This window comes from Macaca thibetana, chromosome 5, assembly GCF_024542745.1.
Source record: "Macaca thibetana thibetana isolate TM-01 chromosome 5, ASM2454274v1, whole genome shotgun sequence".
In the NCBI taxonomy this organism is placed as follows: Eukaryota; Metazoa; Chordata; class Mammalia; order Primates; family Cercopithecidae; genus Macaca; species Macaca thibetana.
The window spans coordinates 109,015,744-109,036,091 of NC_065582.1; the positions used below are offsets into that span (position 1 = coordinate 109,015,744).

Consider the following 20,348-nt stretch of genomic DNA (forward strand, 5'->3'; position numbering starts at 1 on the left):
TCAGGCCATAGCAGACATCTAGTGTGCTGTGATAGTAAATGGATGCGAATTGACTGTAGAGTTTGTTAGAACAGTGCTGCTCCAACTTCCATGTGCATATAAACCACTTGAGAGCCTTGTTAAAAATGAAGGTTCTGATTCACTGGGTCTGGAATGGGGTTTGAGATTCTGCATTTTTCACCAGCTTAAAGCTAATGCTGATGAGGCTGGTCTTGGACCACACTTTGAGTAGCAAGAATTTAGAAAATGGCAGCTCTTCTGGTCAGTCAGCCCATACCATATAGGAGCCACTTTGTTTCTCTTTGATATGTTTCTTATTTGGTTGAAAACCTGCAGAGAACTCACTCAGTGCATCTTCAACAAAAAGTTAAGGTTTTATTTAGAATATCATTTTAGAGACAAAAAGTAGTTCACTTTATTTAGCAAAATAAACTTAACCAATGCATTTAAATACAGTAAATTCAAGACCTTTGGTGGTTTTTTTTCTTAGATCCTTGCTTTTTTGCCAGTTGGAGTTTCTGTCTTCTAGCCTAACAGGCTTCTTTCCAAGTTAATGCAGCTATATTCCAAGGAAGTGTTTTATGAAATCTGAATACTCAAACACCCCTTCTGTATTTTAACTCAACCATCATTGTATTAGATGAAACATAAGGAAAGTGACTTAGGGAAGTAAGTGCAGAAGGAAATGTGTTCCCTTCTCCCTCATATTATCTTTTCAACAGAGGCCTGGATTGCTAAATGGATTATGAAAGCAAATTGTTACCGGGAGGTGATGGTCAAAAGCAAACTTAGATGGTTTTCACACCATCCGTCATCATGACTCAAAGGGAAATGCAAATCACACCATTTTTCCAGTGAAGCCACTGCTTTACACAGAAGATACGTGTAGCTTCCTATTGTTATTTTCTTTTCTAACTATGTACATTTAGAAAAAAATACAACACTGTGTTAAATAGCAGGACAGCTAGCAACGGAACATACAACACTATGCTGAAAAACCACAACAGCTTGGTTAAGCAGAGGAGAGAAACAGCAGATGGCCTTCATGGAGTGAAGCTGTCAGTGCCTGCCATCTCCTTAGTCTGTGACGGATCTGCACTCTGAGGGCAGGCCTTCTGAGCGCCGCCACTTCGCCAGGCGCTGCTTAAACCATTTCTGGAAAAGAGAAATGAGCAAAAATATTTGTCACACACAGAAAAACTGAAATGCCTGTTCCCTTTCTAAAAGGTAGCCTCTGTGGCACAAGTGGAAAGGAGAGAATCAGGGGACGTGTCCATAGGGATGGCTCTCACCGTGACACCTTTCCTGCCTCACGACCTCTGCACGTGCTATATTATGTTTAGAATGTTCTCTCTTTATTCTTTATCTGATGATCTCCCTGTCATCCTCACATCTCAGCTTAAACAGGACCTTCTCAATGAAGTCTTCCCTGATCACTCTGTCTAAAGTGGGTTTCCCACGCATCTCCTCACTTCCCAATTTAGTATTTTGTTACTTTCACAGAACTTTTAGCATCTGTCATGATTTACTTGTGTATTTACTTATTTTTAATCTACATTCCCTTCTAGAATGTAAGCTCCATGAAAGCAGAGACTGTATTCATCCTATCACCACTGCATCCTTAGCCCCTAGTACAAAGGTTTAAGAGTTAGAAATTAATCAATATTTGCTGAATAAATAAAAGAAGTTAAAGCATATCCTTAATGCCCCAGATAGATCTCTATGGCTGCTATATTTCATCAATGTATGCTCAGCTCACCAAAGGCCTTCCTCATTGGTAGAAGTTAGTAAGAATTTGTTGAATAAGATTAATAGTTAACTGAGCACTGCACAACCTCAGAGCACTCCTTGCGGATGCCTGGAGTAGGCCAGCCCAATCTATCCTGCTCCAGGGCCACTGAGCAGTGAGAGAAGCTAAAGTGGGTCTACCACTTTGCTCAGAATCTCTCAGCTCCATATGACCCAAATATTCACACCTTACGGAAGTGACCACGGATGTACAGAAGGCCCCAGATAGGATGTTTCTAGACATGGCATCATATGAGGCCTAGAACATGCCTATATGTTGTAAGGCAGTGTGGTATACTCTTGAGAAGTCACTGGCTGCCTTTATCTTGCTAACTGGGGTGGTACAGAGTTCCCCAAAGAGAAGAACAGGAGAACCATGCTGGGGATAGGGCCAGGGTCTGTACCAGGTTGGTCAAGAGGAAACTGGGAATAAAAAAAAGAAAGCAAAACAACTTTGAAGAGAGACTAGTGAGGAAACAGATGAGCAAGCATTGACCTACATTGGAAAGGATGAGGAGAGAGCTCTATGGGAAGTCAGCACCTCCCCCAAGCTCTGTTCTCCTGTGCTTCCCAACCATTCACATGTCATGGAGTACATTGAGAAGGATGATATTTGTGTGTCACTGGTGTGTAGGCAGGCTGTGTGGTAGGTGACCCCCCAGGGCTCTGCAGTCCTGGCCTTTGCCAACAGGAAGCTCTAGAGTAACTAATTGGTTATGAGAACTTGAGGAAGTCCCTAAATAGAGCACCAGTCATCTGTAAATTAAAAGGTAAGCTTAGGGTGTTTCTACTGTCCCTTCTGGTATTTCTATAATTCACCTGTTCTAGGGGTAAGGGGACGAGAAACAGGAAGAAAGCAGAAAGAGCACAGCTGTGAGATGCCAGATCTGGGATGTGCTGATGGAGATATCGGGATGGTGGGAAAGCTCTAGAGGGCTCCCCACATAGCATGGGCTGATGCCTATCCAGATACTCAGAATGAACAGGATAGGCTCTAGGAAGCTGAAAGGGAATTCAGTATAAGCCCAAGATCAGAAGAAAATGTGAGAACCACAGGGGGAGAAGGAGCAAGGCCTAGAGGAGAGGCTGTTGAACTTGAATGGGGGTAAGGCTCTGCAGGACTGTTTTGGGCTCCACATCAATGCTAAGGTGGCTGAACAGCATGGGAATACACCTACACCTCACCCACCTGTACAGCAGAGTTTACACACTGAACTGCCTCACACAGTTGTCAAGATCTTACATACCTTTACACTGGGGTGGCAGTAGAGAAAAGTAATCTAAAGACAAGGACAGCAGACTATCATGGGGAAAGACTTCTCTTTGGGGGCTACTTTCTGGGTGCCATATTTTGCTCCTAGGGATCACTACTCTTCATGAGAAGAGAGAACTCATGCAACTTTGGCAGCTTCAATTGAAATTATACTGCTAAGAGTGGGCCCATTTTCTTCTGTAACCTGTGTGCATGTGTTTAGTTAACTCTGGATTCTGGTATGAGAGCAGCAAGGTTCCAGTTTCATTAATGAGGTAGCACTGTGGGGGGTTTCAAGGATACAAGGTCTGATTAAATAGGATTTCCAGTTACTAGAGCTGAATAAATGGCAGCATTGTAAAGACTGACTAATTAAAATCTGGAGGAGGAAAATCTCACTTTCTATCAGATTTCATTTAAGACAAAATGGTTGAGCTGGTCTCATTTAAAAGAGCCACCCACATCTTTACACTATGTAATGAAGCAGAATATTGATGGACCGTTACTGAAAATAACTTCAGCAGGGACATTTGTGGTTTTGTGAGTTGGTACCCAAATGCTTAACAAATTGAGCCCTAACATTGGGGGATGGGAGGAGGTTCAAGAAAAGCTCAATGATTTTTTGAAGACGCATATTTTAAATCAAGTATATATAAAATAATTTGGCAAAACCAGTTGCAATCCAACAGAAATCATTAAATACCTTGCTTGCTTTTTTCCCTTTAGAGTTGTGTCTTATCAATCTCACTCACATCAGTGCTAATTTTCCACCTGGCTTTATCCTTCTCTTCTTTGTTTCAGTCATCCACTGGGAAAGACATTCATCCCTTGCTTGCTTATAAATGAATGCCCTCATTACCCTTGCCCATTGATGGAGATTTATTTACTCTGAGTAAACAGATGATAATTAGACACTGTGATGGGAAGGGGCTGGGGCAAAGAAACATTGTTCCTGTCCTTTTCTCTAGCAACTAACATTTCATTCTTTTCAGAAAGAGACCTTTAGAGGTCTTTATTCCACTGATAAAACATCCAGTGACTAAAACCACTGGGTTCTGGGAACAAGCTCAGGACATCTAGAGGAGATAAAAATACTTGGAGACCTCCCTAAGAACCAATTCCAGTTACATTGTGCTTGAATTGGAGAGAGAGAGAGAGAGAGAGAGAGAGAGTGAGAGAGAGAGTGTGTGATAATAGAAAACACCAGATCATCCCAACCTCCCAGGGGGCTAAGGAAGGAGCTTTCCCAGCCTCTTCTAACACTGACTTCAAAATAAAAGACATAAGGCTGGGATTCTGTAAGTTTTCATGTAATGTAAATCTAGGAGATATTTAGATTACCGTTATGAGAAAAACCCATTCTAACATCCCAGTAAATGCAACTTAGAAAGTTATTTCAATTACAGCGCCCTTCACTTTACTTTGAGTTCTTATGGGTGCCACCTCCACCCCCACAGAGAATTTTGTCCTGAAGTGGGACAGTTATAAAGAGGTCAGCAAATCTCCCAAGACAGAGAATGTTTCAACTTCTTAGTCCCTCTTGTCCCTGCCCAAGTATCAGCCCTGTGAATCAGTTCTGGTAACAATCTTGCAAGAGCACTGGGCAGCTCAGCCTTATTTTTCTTGTACTGAAGTATTGCTTGTTCTAGGAAAGTTAAGAATATGATTCCATTTCTGGAGGTGGGTGGTGTTGGGGTGGGTTGAAGACTTAGGCATATGAAACAAATGTTAGTTTGGCTTTGGTGACCCTTTCCCATGGAAAGCAGCAACACTAGTAAGAACAGAGACGGGGAGACTGGGTGCGATGGCTCACGCTTGCAATCCCAGCACTTTGGGAGACTAAGGCAAGAGGATTACTTGAGCCCAAGAGTTTGAAACCAGCTCAGGCAACATAGTGAGACCCCCATCTCTGCAAAAAATTTAAAAATTAGCTTAAAAATTAGCCACATGTGGTGGTAGTACATGCCCATAGTCCCAGCTACTTTGGAGGCTGAGGTAGAAGGAATGCCTGAGGCTGGGAAGCCAAGACTGAGGTGAGCCATGGGAGTGCTACTGTACTCCAGCCTGAATGACAGAGTGAGACACTGTCTCCAAAAATAGAAAAAAGAAAGAAAAAGAAAGAAAGAAAGAAAGAAAGAAAGAAAGAAAGAAAGAAAGAAAGAAAGAAAGAAAGAAAGAAAGAAAAAAGAAAGAAAGAAAGAAAGAAAGAGAAAGAAAGAAAGAAAACAAAACAGGGGAAGTATCAATATCAGACACTACTTATATGTAGACCCAGCAGGCCCTGGCCTCCATGGAGTTATTTAAAGGGTCCTTATGAGAACTGCTATAAACAAAAATAATTTTAATGACTGAAAGTTTGTCATTGGGCATACGTCTCCAGAAGACACTTCCTTTTTGTAATATTTTTAAATATTTAATATTTTTATTTTTATTTACTTATTTATTTTGAGACAGGTTCTCCTTCTGTCACCCAGGCTAGGTAGTACAGTGGCATGATCATAGTTCACTGCGGCCTTGAACTCCTGGGCTCAAGGGATTCTCTTGCCTTAGCCTCCAGAGTAACTGGGATTACAGGCACACACCAGCACACCTGGCTGATTTTTTTATTTTCTATTTATTTTTTTTTGGTGGAGATGGGCAGCATCTTGTCATGTTGCCCAGGCTGGTCTGAAACTCCTAGCCTCAAGCAATCTTCCTGCCTCAGCCTCTCAAAGTGCTGGGATTATAGGTGTGAGCTACTGTGCCCTGCCAGACACTTCCTTTTTCATAGAAGATACTCTTTAAAAATATAAATGTTGTTTGAGAAGATGAAAGAAGAAATCATTCTCATTCACCAGTGCCCATGGGGGTAGTGGGGTGAGAGGGGAAAGAATGGGAAATTGAAAGATGAGACCCAATCCAGTAAAGGCAAGCAGGCAGCCTGTGGTTCCTAGGAAATCTCTTTCTCTGAGCTTGCTAAGTGCTGCCTGTCTCTAAGCTCTGGGGTTCCAGATGCTTCGCTGCAGGTCAAGGCAGGAAGACAGAGGGGCAAGCCAAGCTGTGGTCACCGTAGGGAGGAAGAAGGTGTCGGTCCTGTGGCAGGAAGAGGAAGCCAGGGGCCCTGCTAAGAGGCTGACTCACCCCACATCTACTCATTTTGGGGCTGGGTCTACCACTTGTTTATTTGAGAATGGCAGAGGGGGGGAAATGGGAGGACTGCCTGCGAGGTGCAGAGGAACCTGCTATGCAGAGGTCTGAATTGGCTGACCTCAGTCACAGAAAAAAAGCAGGTGCCCTTTTCTTCTTCCTACCCCTAACCAGATTTTATTTCAATTTTCTAATATCATGTGAATCTTGAGGAAAGGCTGAATATAGCCTGGGAGGACTGTTGCCTAATGCAGGGGAAAGATAGCACCAAGTGAGTTTTCAGTTCTTTCTTCCTGCTTGTCTAGTGATTTCCATGCCTCCTCTGTGGAGACAGCATAGCATGGTAGTTAAGAGTCTGGGCTTCCAGGGTTCAAATCCTGGTCCTGCTGCCTTCTAGCTGCTGTCTTGGGCAAGTATATTTAATCTTTCTGTGCCTCAGTTGCCTTATCCGGACAAGTGGGCTAATAGTATCTACCCTCACAGTAGTGTTGTGACAAATAAATGATTTACTACTTGGACAGTGCCTGGAAAAATGCCTGGCAAGTATTAGCCATTACAAAGGTCAATGTGTAATTATGCTGCTTTATAGGTAAGGTGACTGATGGCAACTCGCCAGGCACAATCAGAGGCCGAGAAGGGGTTGGACCTCTTGTTGGTGCTGTGCCCACAATATTTCACAGCCTTGTTTTTAAAAGATAAGTTGTCTCCATGATCACTCCTCTTTTCTAAGCATAGCGTGGGATTTCAAATGATAAAATTTCAGCAGGCTGCCTTCTCAGGAGATACCAAGAAACATGAGCTGTTAGACTTGGGTTACAGTAAATCACCTTCCATTAAGTTCTGGTTTTCGTTGGTCAGACAGCTGTTCCATTTGCTAAAAATAAATATGTTTGCCTTTCTATTTGACCTGTAAATGACAGGATCGTCTATGGACAAGCTCTCCAAAGAGTGCCTCTGGCTTAATTAGTAAAAATAATTTTGGACTTGAGGTCCAGGGTCTTGGTCCTAGGATCTACTGGATCCGTTACAAGCTTCTAAACCTCAACTGAGCATGGCTCATGGTGACAGGACAAGTGCCTGATGCTCTGGTATATAAAATAGGAAAAATAAGAACGTCTCTGCTTTAGAGTTGAGGTTAGAAGTGTGAAGTGCTTTGGGGACCCACAGGAGAGATGCTAGATCGGTTCCAAGTAGTCTATCATGCTTAAAGGATTGTCTTTCCATGACCAAAGGGAAAAGAGAAGTTGGAGTTTAGACAGGATTTTAAAAGTCAGCTAAAGGCTCCAACATTACACCTGTGGTGAACAACCACAGGTAGTGTTGCATTCTTTACCTGGCATTTTTCAGGATGATATAGGAGCATTTAAAAAATAGATAAGTCAATGAATGCACTTAGGGGGACATTGGCTGCCGCTCCTGTCAGCTGAAAGGTCAGCTATCTACCGTCTTATAAAACGCCCCGAAAATTCTCTAAACCTTAGAGTTGGGGAATTTTTTTAAAAAATCGGAACCACATCTCCCTGGCTCCGTGCAGTGTGAGTTCTGCAGCTCGGGGGACGCTGCAGTGTGATGTGGTGGAGAGAGCAAGCTTCACGGCTCCTGCCATCCTGACAGCGCCCTCCCTCCCGGCCTCAGCCTCCTGGTTCGCCAAACGGAGGACTGAATTTATGGCTAGCTGGTCTCTGGGGAGCCTTCCAGCTCTGACATTCCCGCCTAGAATAGATCTTCCCGAAGGTTTCGCAGACAGACCAGAGGGGACAGAGCCGGGAAGGCGAAACAGGGACAGGCGAGAGACGCTGCTCCCAACTCGCAGAGGGAGAAAGCGTGTATCCCGGGCTGCCGGGGAGAGTGGAAAGGCAAGGACTGGTGACCACGGGGTTTCTACGCAGCTCCCGGGGAACCACGGCTGGATGGGGGTGGCGGGGAGACTGGGCGCCCATAGGAACGTGGAAGCGGGGAGGCGGCGGCGGGAGCCATGCAGGGTCTGGGTCCCCGGATGCAGGCAGAAGCGATGGGAGATCGTGGGGAGGGTAGCCCAGCGGGAGGCACGGACGACCAGGACAGCCCAGCCGCGAGACGGCTCAGCTCGGGCAGGGGTCGGGGCGCGCTGGGCGCGTGTGGGGACGCACCTGGGTCTCCTCCTCGGAAAGGCCGGCCTCGGCCGCGATGAGGCACAGCGTGGTGGAATCCGGGTGTTTGTCGACCTTGTTGAAGTTGTACTCCAGGATCTCCACCTGGTCCTCCGTGGGGCCGGTCGCGGTCTCCGCCGACATGGTCCTTGCGCGCTGCTGGGCGGGGAGAAGCGGCAGCGGTGAGCGAGGCTGGGGGCCGGCGGGACGCAGCAAAGGAAGGCGGTCGCGGCGCCGCCGGGCAGCCCCAGCCCCTGGCCGCCCCCTCCCGCGGTGCCACAGCCGCGCAAGTCCCCGGCGGCAGCAGGCTGAGCGGGGGCTTACGGCTGCCCCCGACCCGGGCCTCCCTCCCCGGACGGAGCGCTGTTGCGGGCTGACAGCAGACCCTGGCGTCCGGCGCCTCCCGCGCCCCGGGGGACCCCTTGCAGCAACGCCCCCTGGATCCCTGCCTGCGACGGGGGCAAGATAGATGACTCCGCGGGTCCTCACCGCCCTCCGGCTCTAAGGAAGGAGTGAAGAGCTAGGGTGATTTTGATAATCCCCTTAAAAGCTTCCTCCCGAAAGGGGGACCTCCCCTGGGGACAGACTTGACAGATCGCGAGGGTGGGTTCGCCCGAGTCCGCTGCTAGCCGGCCTCCTTGGTACGCGGCCTTCTGTCTCTGCAGTGGGTTGGCGCTTTGGGGCCCTCTCCAGGCAGGGCTGCACACCCCACCCTTCCTCCAGAAAAGTTCCCCGCAAGACAAGTTACTTCTCAAAGTTGGGGAGGTGGAGGCGGTGCTTTTAATGTCTTTCCATCTTACAGAGATGGAGATAGGTCGCAGAGAAGTGAATTAAGGCGGGGGATTGAGTCACGGGAGAAATTTCCACCTGTGGGCTTGCACGTGCCACTCTGCCGCTCTGCAAACTCCTCCTTCAACTCTCTGTCCCCGCTCTTTCTAAGTATGCTTTAGTGAGTCCCCGGCCTGCAGTCGCCAGGCCGCTATTTCACAATTTACGGCAAAGAACCTGCCTCACTGTGTGCTCCCCGAGGGGAGGGCTTGCAAGATGCAGCCACAATCCAACTGAGGAGGATCCAGTCAGCTTTCTTTTAAAATTTCAGACTTCCCTGTGATTGTACTAAAATTTATTATAAAGTCAGGAAAATGGGCCCATCACAAGCTTCACGATCTCTCGCATTCTCCTTACTTTAAAGCCAACCATTACCCTAGCAAATGTGAAGCAACATGACTTCCTGCTGGGTTATCTCCATACCTACAAAGTCTCTGAATTGGGACCAAAAACTTAAAAATTTTAAAAATTGGCAGATGTAACCCCATCCACCTCCTCCTCCTAATTTAAGATGCATGAAGGTGTAGGAAGTTGGAGTCTTCAAGATATCCTTGGCTGTGGGTTTGGCACACCTGTCAGGACTAGACTGTTGCTAACAGTAAAAGACAAGGGCAAGTGTGGGAATCACGTTGGTTTGTTGTTTTAACAAACAATTGCAAAATCATCCAGCACAATCCTGAGTAGGTTGTGATGTGGTTTGTGCCTGGGATGAGCCACACTTCACTGATGCGCTGGTAGAATGTACCCAATGCTGTTATAACCTTCTCCACTGTGACTTGCATCTTCTACTTCCTAAATAAATGTCTTTACCTGTCCTTTGGGTCACTTTGAAGGGGCTTTCAGGCACAACGGGAAGTCATTCTACTGTGAGAGTCTGGCTCAAGTCACTTGCCAAGCCACCATGAAATCCCATGTTTTTAGGGGATTCTGTGCTTTCCCACCTAAAAATCATAGCACTGATTCCTGTCACGATGCTGGGCAGGAGAGGGTCATACCAGGTCAGAAACACTTCCTCTTCTGTGTGCATCCATCGCCCCTACCTTTGACACACAACTTCAGAGCTGGGAAGAACCTTGCAAATTACCTCTTCCAGTCTTCTTCTGTAACAGCCCGGGAAAATGAGCATAGGAAGACTAACTTTCTGAATGTTACCCAGCTGGTGACCTGTGCTCCGCTAGACCCTTCTCAGTGGGGCAGTCTGTCATTAGTCTGGTAGGAAAAATCAGGAGGGCAGTAATCATAACGCAGGCAGGAGCTCATTGCCATTTTGAATAGGCATGGACTCTCCTAGTAGGACACTAATTCTAGCCAAAGTTGCCCACGGGAACAACCTATCACTGCTTGCTTTGCTTGAAAGAAAACAAGGGCTGGGAGACCGCTGCCTCTGATTTTACTTCTTGCCTTAGAAAGGTTCCAGCTGATTTTATGTAAAATAGTTGTGCCGCCTCTTCCATGAAAACTTTGGCTTTGTCTTTGTAGAATCCTCAGTCCTTCAGAAATATTAATTTCTAAACTGACTGTTCTGCATACACTTTCCCCTCTTTTTTGGTTATTTAATTCCTGTTATAAAACTCAAGGGCTCGGCCGGGCGCGGTGGCTCAAGCCTGTAATCCCAGCACTTTGGGAGGCCGAGGCGGGCGGATCATGAGGTCAGGAGATCGAGACCATCCTGGCTAACACGGTGAAACCCCGTCTCTACTAAAAATACAAGAAAATTAGCCGGGCGAGGTGGCGGGCGCCTGTAGTCCCAGCTACTCGGGAGGCTGAGGCAGGAGAATGGCGTGAACCCGGGGGGGGCGGAGCTTGCAGTGAGCCGAGATCGCGCCACTGCACTGCAGCCTGGGGCACAGAGCAAGACTCCGTCTCAAAAAAAAAAAAAAAAAAAAAAAAAAAAACAAAAAAACCTCAAGGGCTGCTATTGGTCTTACATTTAATTTAGTGCATTTTATTTTATTAGATTTCTGTGGCTTATTGTTACAGGACTTTGTATGAGATGTTGTGGAGACGTCCTGGTTAACTTTAAAGAACTCCTTGGGTTAGTTGACTGAGAATCATTGGCCTTGGTTAGCTGCTAAGACTTGTGGGAGGACCATTTGAAAGCACCTACTTCTCCAAGGTACACCAAGCAAACCTGATTTCTAGAAATGAAGGTGGACAATCTCTATAGTCAGATGTATCTGTTATTTCTCTGCAAAGCTCTCAGCCCTTTGCTTGACAAATGTTTGCTGTTACTTCGTTTCTTCTCTCACTCTGTCTCTCTCAAAGAAGATATAAATCAAACTGGCTGGGTAACCTTGGCCTTATAAAGCTTTTCAACTATTTCCGGTAAGAAAACAGTTGAGAAGTTTCTCTGAAGATAGTCTAAACAATTTCAGATTAAAAGAACTAAAAATACTTTAAAGCTACTCAAACGTTAATCTTAGCACAAGTGTTATTGTTGTGGCTACTCATATCTCATCAAATATTCAAAGAGTAATTTGTCCTGTGGTTATATTTTTCCTTTGTGGTTGGGGGAAGACATTGCATAAGCGTTTTCAAGATGTTAAATGCAAGCTGCTGGCTTTTTTCTAAATTAATTCCAATGCCTGGCATAGACAGTTGTGTCAACCCAATGGCTCTACTTTTGTCCCCTGATCCTGTAATCATTTATTTTAAAAGTATCTACCTATATAAACTAGCTCACAAAAAGCGCTATCAACTGGGAATCTTTGGTTACCTTTGTAGTAACCAAAAAATTGCTCTGGGCTCACATTTGCCATCTTATCCTCCCTCTCCCAGCCATTCTGACCTCTTTGTAATAGCACTAATATCAAACCAAGAGAAAAAGATTATCAATGGCAGATTCTCCAGATTAACCCAGAGTCCTGTGGTGAGTTGGCCAAAAGGGAAACAAGCCAGTGGATTTTTCTTTAGTCTATATTTCTTTTATGTTCACTGTGAACTTCCTGGAAACAATGGGCTCTTGAAACATTTTGTATTTTCCTAAGTGAGAAAAATGATGTGTGGCCACTTCCGCAAAAGAAGTGGTAGGTCTTTGGAAGGGGATGGGGTCTTCCCCTTCGTCACTTATTCAGTTACTCTGAAGAGGGTAGGAGAGGGCATCGCCCAAACTGTCAAGGCCCCCCCCAGAAATTGAAAAACAGAAGTCAACTATTCATCTGCCTCTCCAGGCTAGCACAAGAGCTGGAGAGAGAGAGAGAGAGAGAGAGAGAGAGAGAGAGAGAGAGAGAGAGAATTGTTCTTTTAACTATAAACTTGGCGATTGGTATCCTTAAGCTAACAGCAGTGCTTCTCAAGCCTGGATGGGCTTCAGAATTACCTATGGAAACGTCTAAGCCCACCATAGACCTCTTGGACCAGAACTGCATTTTAGAAACCTAGCATGGGAGACACACAAAAGGTATTTCAGCTCTTGAAAAGATTTGCAATTTAACCATTAAAATCAATTCTAAATATTCTTATGCCTTATATCTGCTTTAATGCTGTATATCATTTTAACATTTAAGTAGATGGTAGGTTGAAGTCATTTTAAAGGAATAAGCTTTTAGAAGTAGATATTAGAATGATTAATTTAAACCTAATGCTATTAATCTTTTGTATATGTGGTCAGAAATGGGGAAAATGCCTTTAAAATTACAAATTAGCAAAAGAAAACAGATATTCTCCTATGCTTTCAAAAGTTCAGGAATGAAATAAAACCCTTTTAAAACCCTTTCAGAAAAATGCATTCTTGTGTTGAGATCAGAGTTTAAGATAGCAAATCATCGAAAGGAAAACTCCTTCCAGTTCATCACACACATTTTAATAAATGACTTAGATGCCAGAAATCACAATGGAAGAGATTTGGCAATCTTAAGTATGACTGTTCTCCTCTAATTCCTTAAATTTCCCAGTGAGGGAAATGCTAAAATTTAAGTTATTATTTATGTACAAAACATATTCAATACAACTTAGAACCGAAGATTACTCTGAATACATCCCAAATACATAGCATCATTCCTACCTTTATGGGAACAAGATCCCAAATCTAAATAGGAAAATGCATTTTAAAATGTTATATTGATTTCAACTTTACATATTTAAAAAAACCTGAAAGAAATCCCACAAAATGTTAACATTATATCTAGATTGTGCAACTATGGATTTGCACAATCTAAAACATTTTCTTCTTTATATTTTTCTGCTTTTTCAAATTTTCTATAATAAGCATTTATGACTTTGGGATTTGAAAAAAAAATTTTTTTCCCCTATATAACAATGTCCTCAATCAGACCAGTTGTCCACCTTGCTCAAAGTTTTATTTGATTATTGTTACCAAATAAAATTTTTGGAAAAGTATAAGAGTTGTTTTCCAAGACTATTTAGAAGATTAGGGAAGTAAATATTTTCATTTTTCATGCAAATATTATTAGGTGTCAAATGGATATATGTCATGTACAAGTAACTTATGAAGCATAAAATAAACACTAGTGAACCCCACTCAATTTAAGAATTAAAGCATTACCAAGACTATGGGAGCTATCTGTTTTTTGCCCCGAGTCCCATTCCCTTGCTGACCTGCCCCCAGAAAAAAAAACACAATTCTGAATTTTGCATTAATCATTCCTTTGCTTTTCATTTTATTTCAATTTTTTAGAGGCAGGGTCTTGCTGTCACCCTCAGGTTGGAGTGCAGTGATGCCATCATAGCTCACTGTAACTGGGCTTAAGTGATCTTCAGGCCTCAGTCTCCTGAGTAGCTGGGATTGCAGGCATGAGCCACTGCGTCCAGTCACTGCTTTTTAAATTAGTTCTATCACATATGTATGGATCCCTAAAAGAACATTTTTTTTTAGTTTTGCTCTTGAGTTGTGTAAAAATGGTGTCATACCACATATAATTTTTCTGTAAGTTGCTTTTTTCACTCAACAGTGTTTCCAAAACAAATCCACATTCTGCATATAGAGAAGTTCATTCATATTCAATGCTGTTTTTATTTTGTGAATATACAATTTATGTCGTAGATGTCTTTTCCTACTGGTGGATATCTAGGTTGTTTTCAGATTTTTTTCTATTTGAACATTGCCTCTCTGAACATTCTTGTATATGCCTTCTGCAGCCTCTCTATGAGGATTTCTCTAGGGTATACAGTAGGGGTAGAACTCCTGGTTTACAGAGTGTGTGCTGTTTAGCTTTACAATATAATGTCAACTTGTATTTGAAAGTTGTTGAACAAAACTACCCCCCTCACCACCAGTGTGTGGAATTTCCTTTGCTCCAAATCCTCATCAACACTTGTACAGTCAAACTTAGTTTTTGCCAAAGTTATTGAGTGTTCTTTTTATCCATGAATAGTATCTAAGCCTTCTTGAAGCTATTTATGTTTTCAGCCTTCATGACATCTTGGGGCTAAAAGTTTCCACATGTTTACTGTTTACTGTGTAAAAATATTTCCTGTTGCAGCCCAAAAGGGGAGTTGAGGTATTTTGTGAGAGTTATGGACTCTGTTTCCAGGCTAGCCCAGTTATTTCCATTGGTCGCCAAGAACAAAACAAATAAAATGTATAGAAAACTAATTACTAGACCCTTTGTCTGTATCATACTAAAAATGTTCCCATTTTCCCTTCTACAGAACTCCTGGGAGTCAGGATTTGACTTTGCGCTTTAAAATGTGTCCCAAAAGTATCAGTTTGATATTAGGAAGACTCAGAATTCTACCTTTAATTCTGGCTATAGCAGTAAAGGCTCTTGATTTAATGAGCATCAAGACTGATTCATTCTGTCTTTTCTTTCCCACTATGGGATATAGGCCATTGTCAACCTTCTCCTGCTTCATTACTTGGCTACTGGGGCGACATTCTTTGAGACTTTCATGTATCTCCTTAAAAAGCCCTAACATCTACTTGATATTAGGCAATAAAAGAATAAAAAATGGAATCTCTCCTTTCAAGTTTTGTTCTGATTCCATTTTTCACAAGAGTAAATTGAAATACAGACGATCTGGGCAGGTTGTTCCTTTGTTCTGCAAAGTCTGAGCTCTTAACTTTTGACCACATGTAACAATTACAGGTACATGCCGAACCACTTGCTAATTCAGGACAAGCAAGCCTGCTGTTCTCCTAGAACACGCTGCACTTGACTTGATGAGGCAGGAAGACCGAGATGACAACTATACTTGAATCCATGCCATTCCCACTGGTCACCAGTGACCACACCCTCCTAGGTGTCATCAGGTTTGGTTTTTGATGTTTCAGCCCTGCTACGGGATGGTATATATCTCAGTAATTAATCCATCTCTTAAAAACACTAAGTGCTGTCTTTTGAAAATTTTCAGTTCTGCATATACAATGTGTGCTTTTTTTTTTTTTTTTTTGAGATGGAGTCTGGCACTGTCTCACGGGCTGGTGTGCAGTGGCACAATCTCGGTTGGCTGCAACGTCCGCTTCCCGGGTTCAAGCGATTCTCCTTCCTGATTAGCTAGGATTACAGGCACCCGCCACCACACCTGGCTAAATTTTTGTATTTTGAGTAGAGATGGAGTTTTACCATGTTGAAACTCGTGATCCGCCCGCCTCGGCCTCCCAAAGTGCTGGGATTATAGGTGTGAGCCACCGCGCCCGGCCTGATGTGTGCCTTTATAGGTACTCTGTGTAGTTGCTAAACCAGTTTGCTATTTCCCAGGTCCTCCTTTCTAGGTTGGCTTTCCTCTTGCCTTAGGAACCACTCTGTTTTAGAAACACGGCAGAATTAAGAACAAAATGAAATTGGAATTAATGTAGAAAAAAGGTCAAATAATCAGAAGTCTTCTGTACTAATTACCTGAAATGTCACTTTGCTGAACCTCCATTTCATTTATGTAAACAAGGAATATAATAATGTCTGCCTTTGCCTAGTTCACAGCTTTATGGTGAAGTTCTTATGATATTATTATAGGGAACATGTCTCTCAACGGTGAAGTGCTTGCTTGGAAGATATTATTATTTTTTTTTTGAGATGGAGTCTCACTCTATTACCTAGGTTGGAGTGCAGTGGTGTGATCTCAGCTCACCACAACTTCCACCTCCCGGGTTCAAGCGATTCTCCTGCCTCAGCCTCCCTAGTAGCTGGGATTACAGATGTGTGCTACCATGCCCAGCTAATTTTTTATTATGATGATGATGATTATTTTTTTTTTTTAGTAGAGACGGTGTTTTGCCATGTTGGGCAGGCTGGTCTCAAATTCCTAGCCTCAAGTGATCCACCCACCTCAGTCTCCCAAAGTGCTGTCATTACAGGCGTGAGCCACCATGCCCAGCCTGCTATTACTATTCTTTAAATAGCTATGACTTTTTAGGACTTTCAGTAAAGTATCCCCTGGAAGGCAAACCAGTAAGAAGAGCTTATAAATTTCATTTCTTCTGGGTTACAATCTCTTATCTTTCTGGAATGGTAAAGCACAATGGTTGAAATTAGACCCCTTTAAAAAAAAAAAAAAAAAAAAAAAAAAAAAAAAAAAAAAGCACATCCAATGCTGTATATGTTGCCTTATCGTAACATGTATCCCTGCATGGAACTTCTCAAGAATGGCATGGCAGGGAGGAGTGTGATATCATAGGCATGTTTTCTCATTATACACTTGTACATTGTGCATCGGGTTATACTTAGTTGTTCGCATTTTCACTAAAATAATAATTTCTCTGCTCCTTCCTCACCACCACTCCCCAGTTCCCCCTCTCCTCTCATCTATTAATGAGGAGGCATAAGGGACAGAAGATGAATAATGAGGAAACTGATAACAAGGAGGAACAAATATTTTATGAATTGGTGAGTCAATTTTTTGAGATTGTCATGGCCTATAAGGGTAATGACCAAATGGAAATTCTTTGTTTTGTTTTGTTGGAGACAGGGTCTTGCTCTGTCACCCAGGCTGGAGTGCAATGGCCCAATCATGGCTCACTGCAGCCTCAACTGCAGGGCTCAAGCAATCTTCCCACCTCAGCCTCCTGAGTAGGCGGGACTACATGTGAGCACCCAGACGTCCAGCTGGTTTTCTTTATTTTTAGTAGAGATGGGATCTCACTATGTTACTCAGACTGGTCTCAAACTCCTGAGCTCAGCACAGTCCTCATGCCTCGGCCTCCCAAAGTGCTGGGATTATAGGCATGAGCCACCATGCCTGGCTGAAATTGTTTTGAAATAATTTGTTCATGAGCCTGTCTTCCCCACTAAATTATATGCACTTCTATGGGGGATATGTCATTTCTTATACATTTAAATCTCCCCAGTATTCATTAGGAGAGTCTGGGACTTAATATGTGCTCACTGGATGGCTGTTGAACAGAACCTAGCCAATGGCATTTGACATGACTTGATTTAGGACATAACTTCAGAAAAAACTGCTCTGTGTTCAACAAGGTCTAGGTAAAATGTAAAATTGGAGAAAATACACTCTAGCCTTTTGATATCATCCTCAGTGCCCCCAAACAACATAGATTTGATTCCTATTGCTGAATCACCTACCGAAACCTTACCTCTGTTATTATAACAATAGTGACAACATATTTATGGAATAATTACTATGTGGCAGGTCCTGTCTAAGTGCCTTAGATGCATTCATTCACTTTATCATCAGAGGAGCAGCAACACTATGTGTTCTTATTTTCATTTTATATATGTAGAAACTTACATAGATGGAAACTTATATACCCTTCCCAAGAAGATGGATATAACTTTCTCCAAATCACAAATCTAGTATGTGACAGAGAAGAGACCCAACTCAGAAAATCTAACTTCTGCATCCATGTCCTTAATCACTACACCATCTTTCCTCTTTGCCACTGAACAGTTCTGCAGACAGCAGATCCTTGATGGGAAGTTGTGGTAAAAGGGGAAGTAGAGCCAGGTGGGCTCGAGGAACAGAAGGAAGGCCGTGCCTTGTGTCTGCCCTGGCTCCCTGTGGGTGCGGCCAGTCTGAGTACTTCCCTCCCTACGGCATGTTGGTGACCAGACATGGCTCTGCCCTAGCTCAATGGATTAGCAGTGATTTCAGTTAAAACCACCGGCACCACCAGCCAGGCTGGCTTTCCTTCCCCACATGCTCTTCTTCAACTGATGCAGACATCACTGAAAGATGGCATTATGTGAATAATACAAAATACAAACAAGAAACATTACAGCATCTGATAGAATAGAAAGGCTGGCTTCAACCAGACCAGCTGGAGCTCAGTGATGATTGCTGCCACTTTATCCCTAGAGGTACAGAGTTTTGTTTAATTAAGGATCCTCCTGAAACTGCTGTTGAAACAAGTCTCTCAGTAGTCCAGACTTTCTGTAGCCACCTACTGAAAACAGGAAGATATTATGAAAAGCCATTGGAGGAAAGGGTGTCTGTGAATGACTTCCAGCAGTGAATGAATCATTAGTCAACTCTGGACATAAAACTCTGCATATGCACTGAGTTCTTTTCATTGATAGCCCAATTCGTGTTCTAATCTTGTATGTGGAAACTTGGGGAAATAGTGAAAGATGCTCATAAAACCCTAGGCTTCTTCTTTGAATGTGCTATGAAATAAGTGGAGTATTTAGTCTACTTTCATAGAAATAAACGGGCAAACAAAAGAAAGCAATTCCATTTCCATCATCTCCTTATAGGCGATCTCCATTTTGTAAACAGGTTGCTTTTCTAAAGATCTAATCTAGCTCTATGATGATTGTTATGAATTCAGGAAAAGTTTTCTTGAGAAAGAGTATTCCAAATGTGTAGGTAAGATCCCAGGCTAACCCACTAGAGGTTATATAGGTACTAAAATGCTACACATCTGTAATGGAAAAAAGTATAAAATAATCCTATTGAAATATCCTGGTGCAATTTAATAAGAAGATATTTAAAAGAAAATACTTAAGAAAATTCAATTTTAATTAAAATCTTGCTTAGGGAAATGAGGTTTTGGTACAGATACGGATGAGAGTTTCAAGGAACTGTTGAGGACTGTACAGATTTATAGCACAGCTTCGATGTGTCCAGGTATCCAGAATTGTCGCTGACACATTGGTAGGTACTCAGTGAATATCTATTAAATGCATGTTGATTGAATTTCATCTTCCATCAAGAAGTATGACTTTCCTTTATCTTGATATAAAAGCATAAGGTTCTCTTTAGAAAACACTGATATTTTCTCCCCATATCAAAAATCTATTTGCCTCATTTATTGGAGGCAAATAGATTATTAGGACATTAAACATTTTCAAAGAGATTTGATAATTCAATTTGTTTGACAAATCAGACCCCTTCTCTATTATCTGGCTTGAAAAGCCCTGAGTGCTTGGCTGTGCCCCATAGAAATCTCTAGGACAAACCATTTTTGCTTCTCTGTTTATATTTGATCACGGGACTGACTCTGTTGGAGATGTAATGGATATTCACACTTACTAAGCATTAGCACAACCATATTGACAATAACCAAAGCAGGCAAAGGCCCAAGCATAACTCAGTCTACCAGACAGATTCCTATCCTACATATTCAAGTTGCAATAAAAATGAAAGATCAGGAAATTTGAAGCTAAACTGTTTCCTCTTACCTTTAACCACAGAGTTGCAACACTATGCATTTTTAAGAGGGAAAAACAGCCTCCTGTTCATCACTGTGGTTAAGCATATGTTGTTCTGTCCTCCAGCATCCTAACATACCAGCATTTTGCTAATTCCTAACAGCAGTATGATACCTAGGTACAAGAGTAGCATTTTTGCTATTCTATACCTAAGTGAGAAATTTAACATTTTATATATAATAAGAGGACCAGATATCCAGGTTTGCCTGGGACACTTCTGATGTATGCTTGTTGTACTGGTGTAATTATTATTATTTCGAGATGGAGTCTCACTCTGTCACCCAGGCTGGAGTGCAGTGGTGTGATCTCAGCTCACTGCAACCTCCGCCTCCTGGGTTCAAGCAATTCTCCTGACTCAGCCTCCTGAGTAACTGGGACTGAAGGCGCCTACCACCATGCCGGGCTGATTTTTGTATTTTTAGTAGAGACGGGGTTTTGCCATGTTGACCAGACTGGTCTCGAACTCCTGACCTCAGGTGATCCACCTGCCTCGGCCTCCCAAAGTGCTGGGATTAACAGGAGCGAGCCACCGCACCCGGCCAAACTGATTATATTTATATACTTGTGTCATAGATGAAATAAAGAAAGCGAACAAAGGAGAATGGAAATATCAATATGAGAAATAGGTTGTTTGAGATATGATTCATGCTGTTAACCGTG

At 42.9% G+C, this 20,348-nt stretch overlaps 1 protein-coding gene across 11 annotated transcripts in view; it reads right to left on the bottom strand.

Annotated features, from left to right (window-relative positions):
• Window positions 1–355: 355 nt before the first annotated feature.
• HOPX (HOP homeobox) overlaps window positions 356–20,348 on the bottom strand; it is a 33,871-nt gene continuing 13,878 nt past the window's right edge. For 2 of the 11 annotated variants that reach the window (XM_050791249.1, XM_050791257.1), the window contains 2 exons: window positions 8,296–8,451; window positions 356–1,155 (listed from right to left, as the gene is read on the bottom strand). In XM_050791249.1, the coding sequence (XP_050647206.1) occupies window positions 1,078–1,155; window positions 8,296–8,439 (222 nt within the window). In that variant the 5' untranslated portion in view covers window positions 8,440–8,451 and the 3' untranslated portion in view covers window positions 356–1,077. Of the gene's footprint in view, window positions 1,156–8,295; window positions 8,455–8,744; window positions 9,053–9,162; window positions 9,262–20,348 lie in introns of those variants that run through there. The other 9 variants (XM_050791256.1, XM_050791255.1, XM_050791259.1 and 6 more) reach the window with 8 other exon arrangements.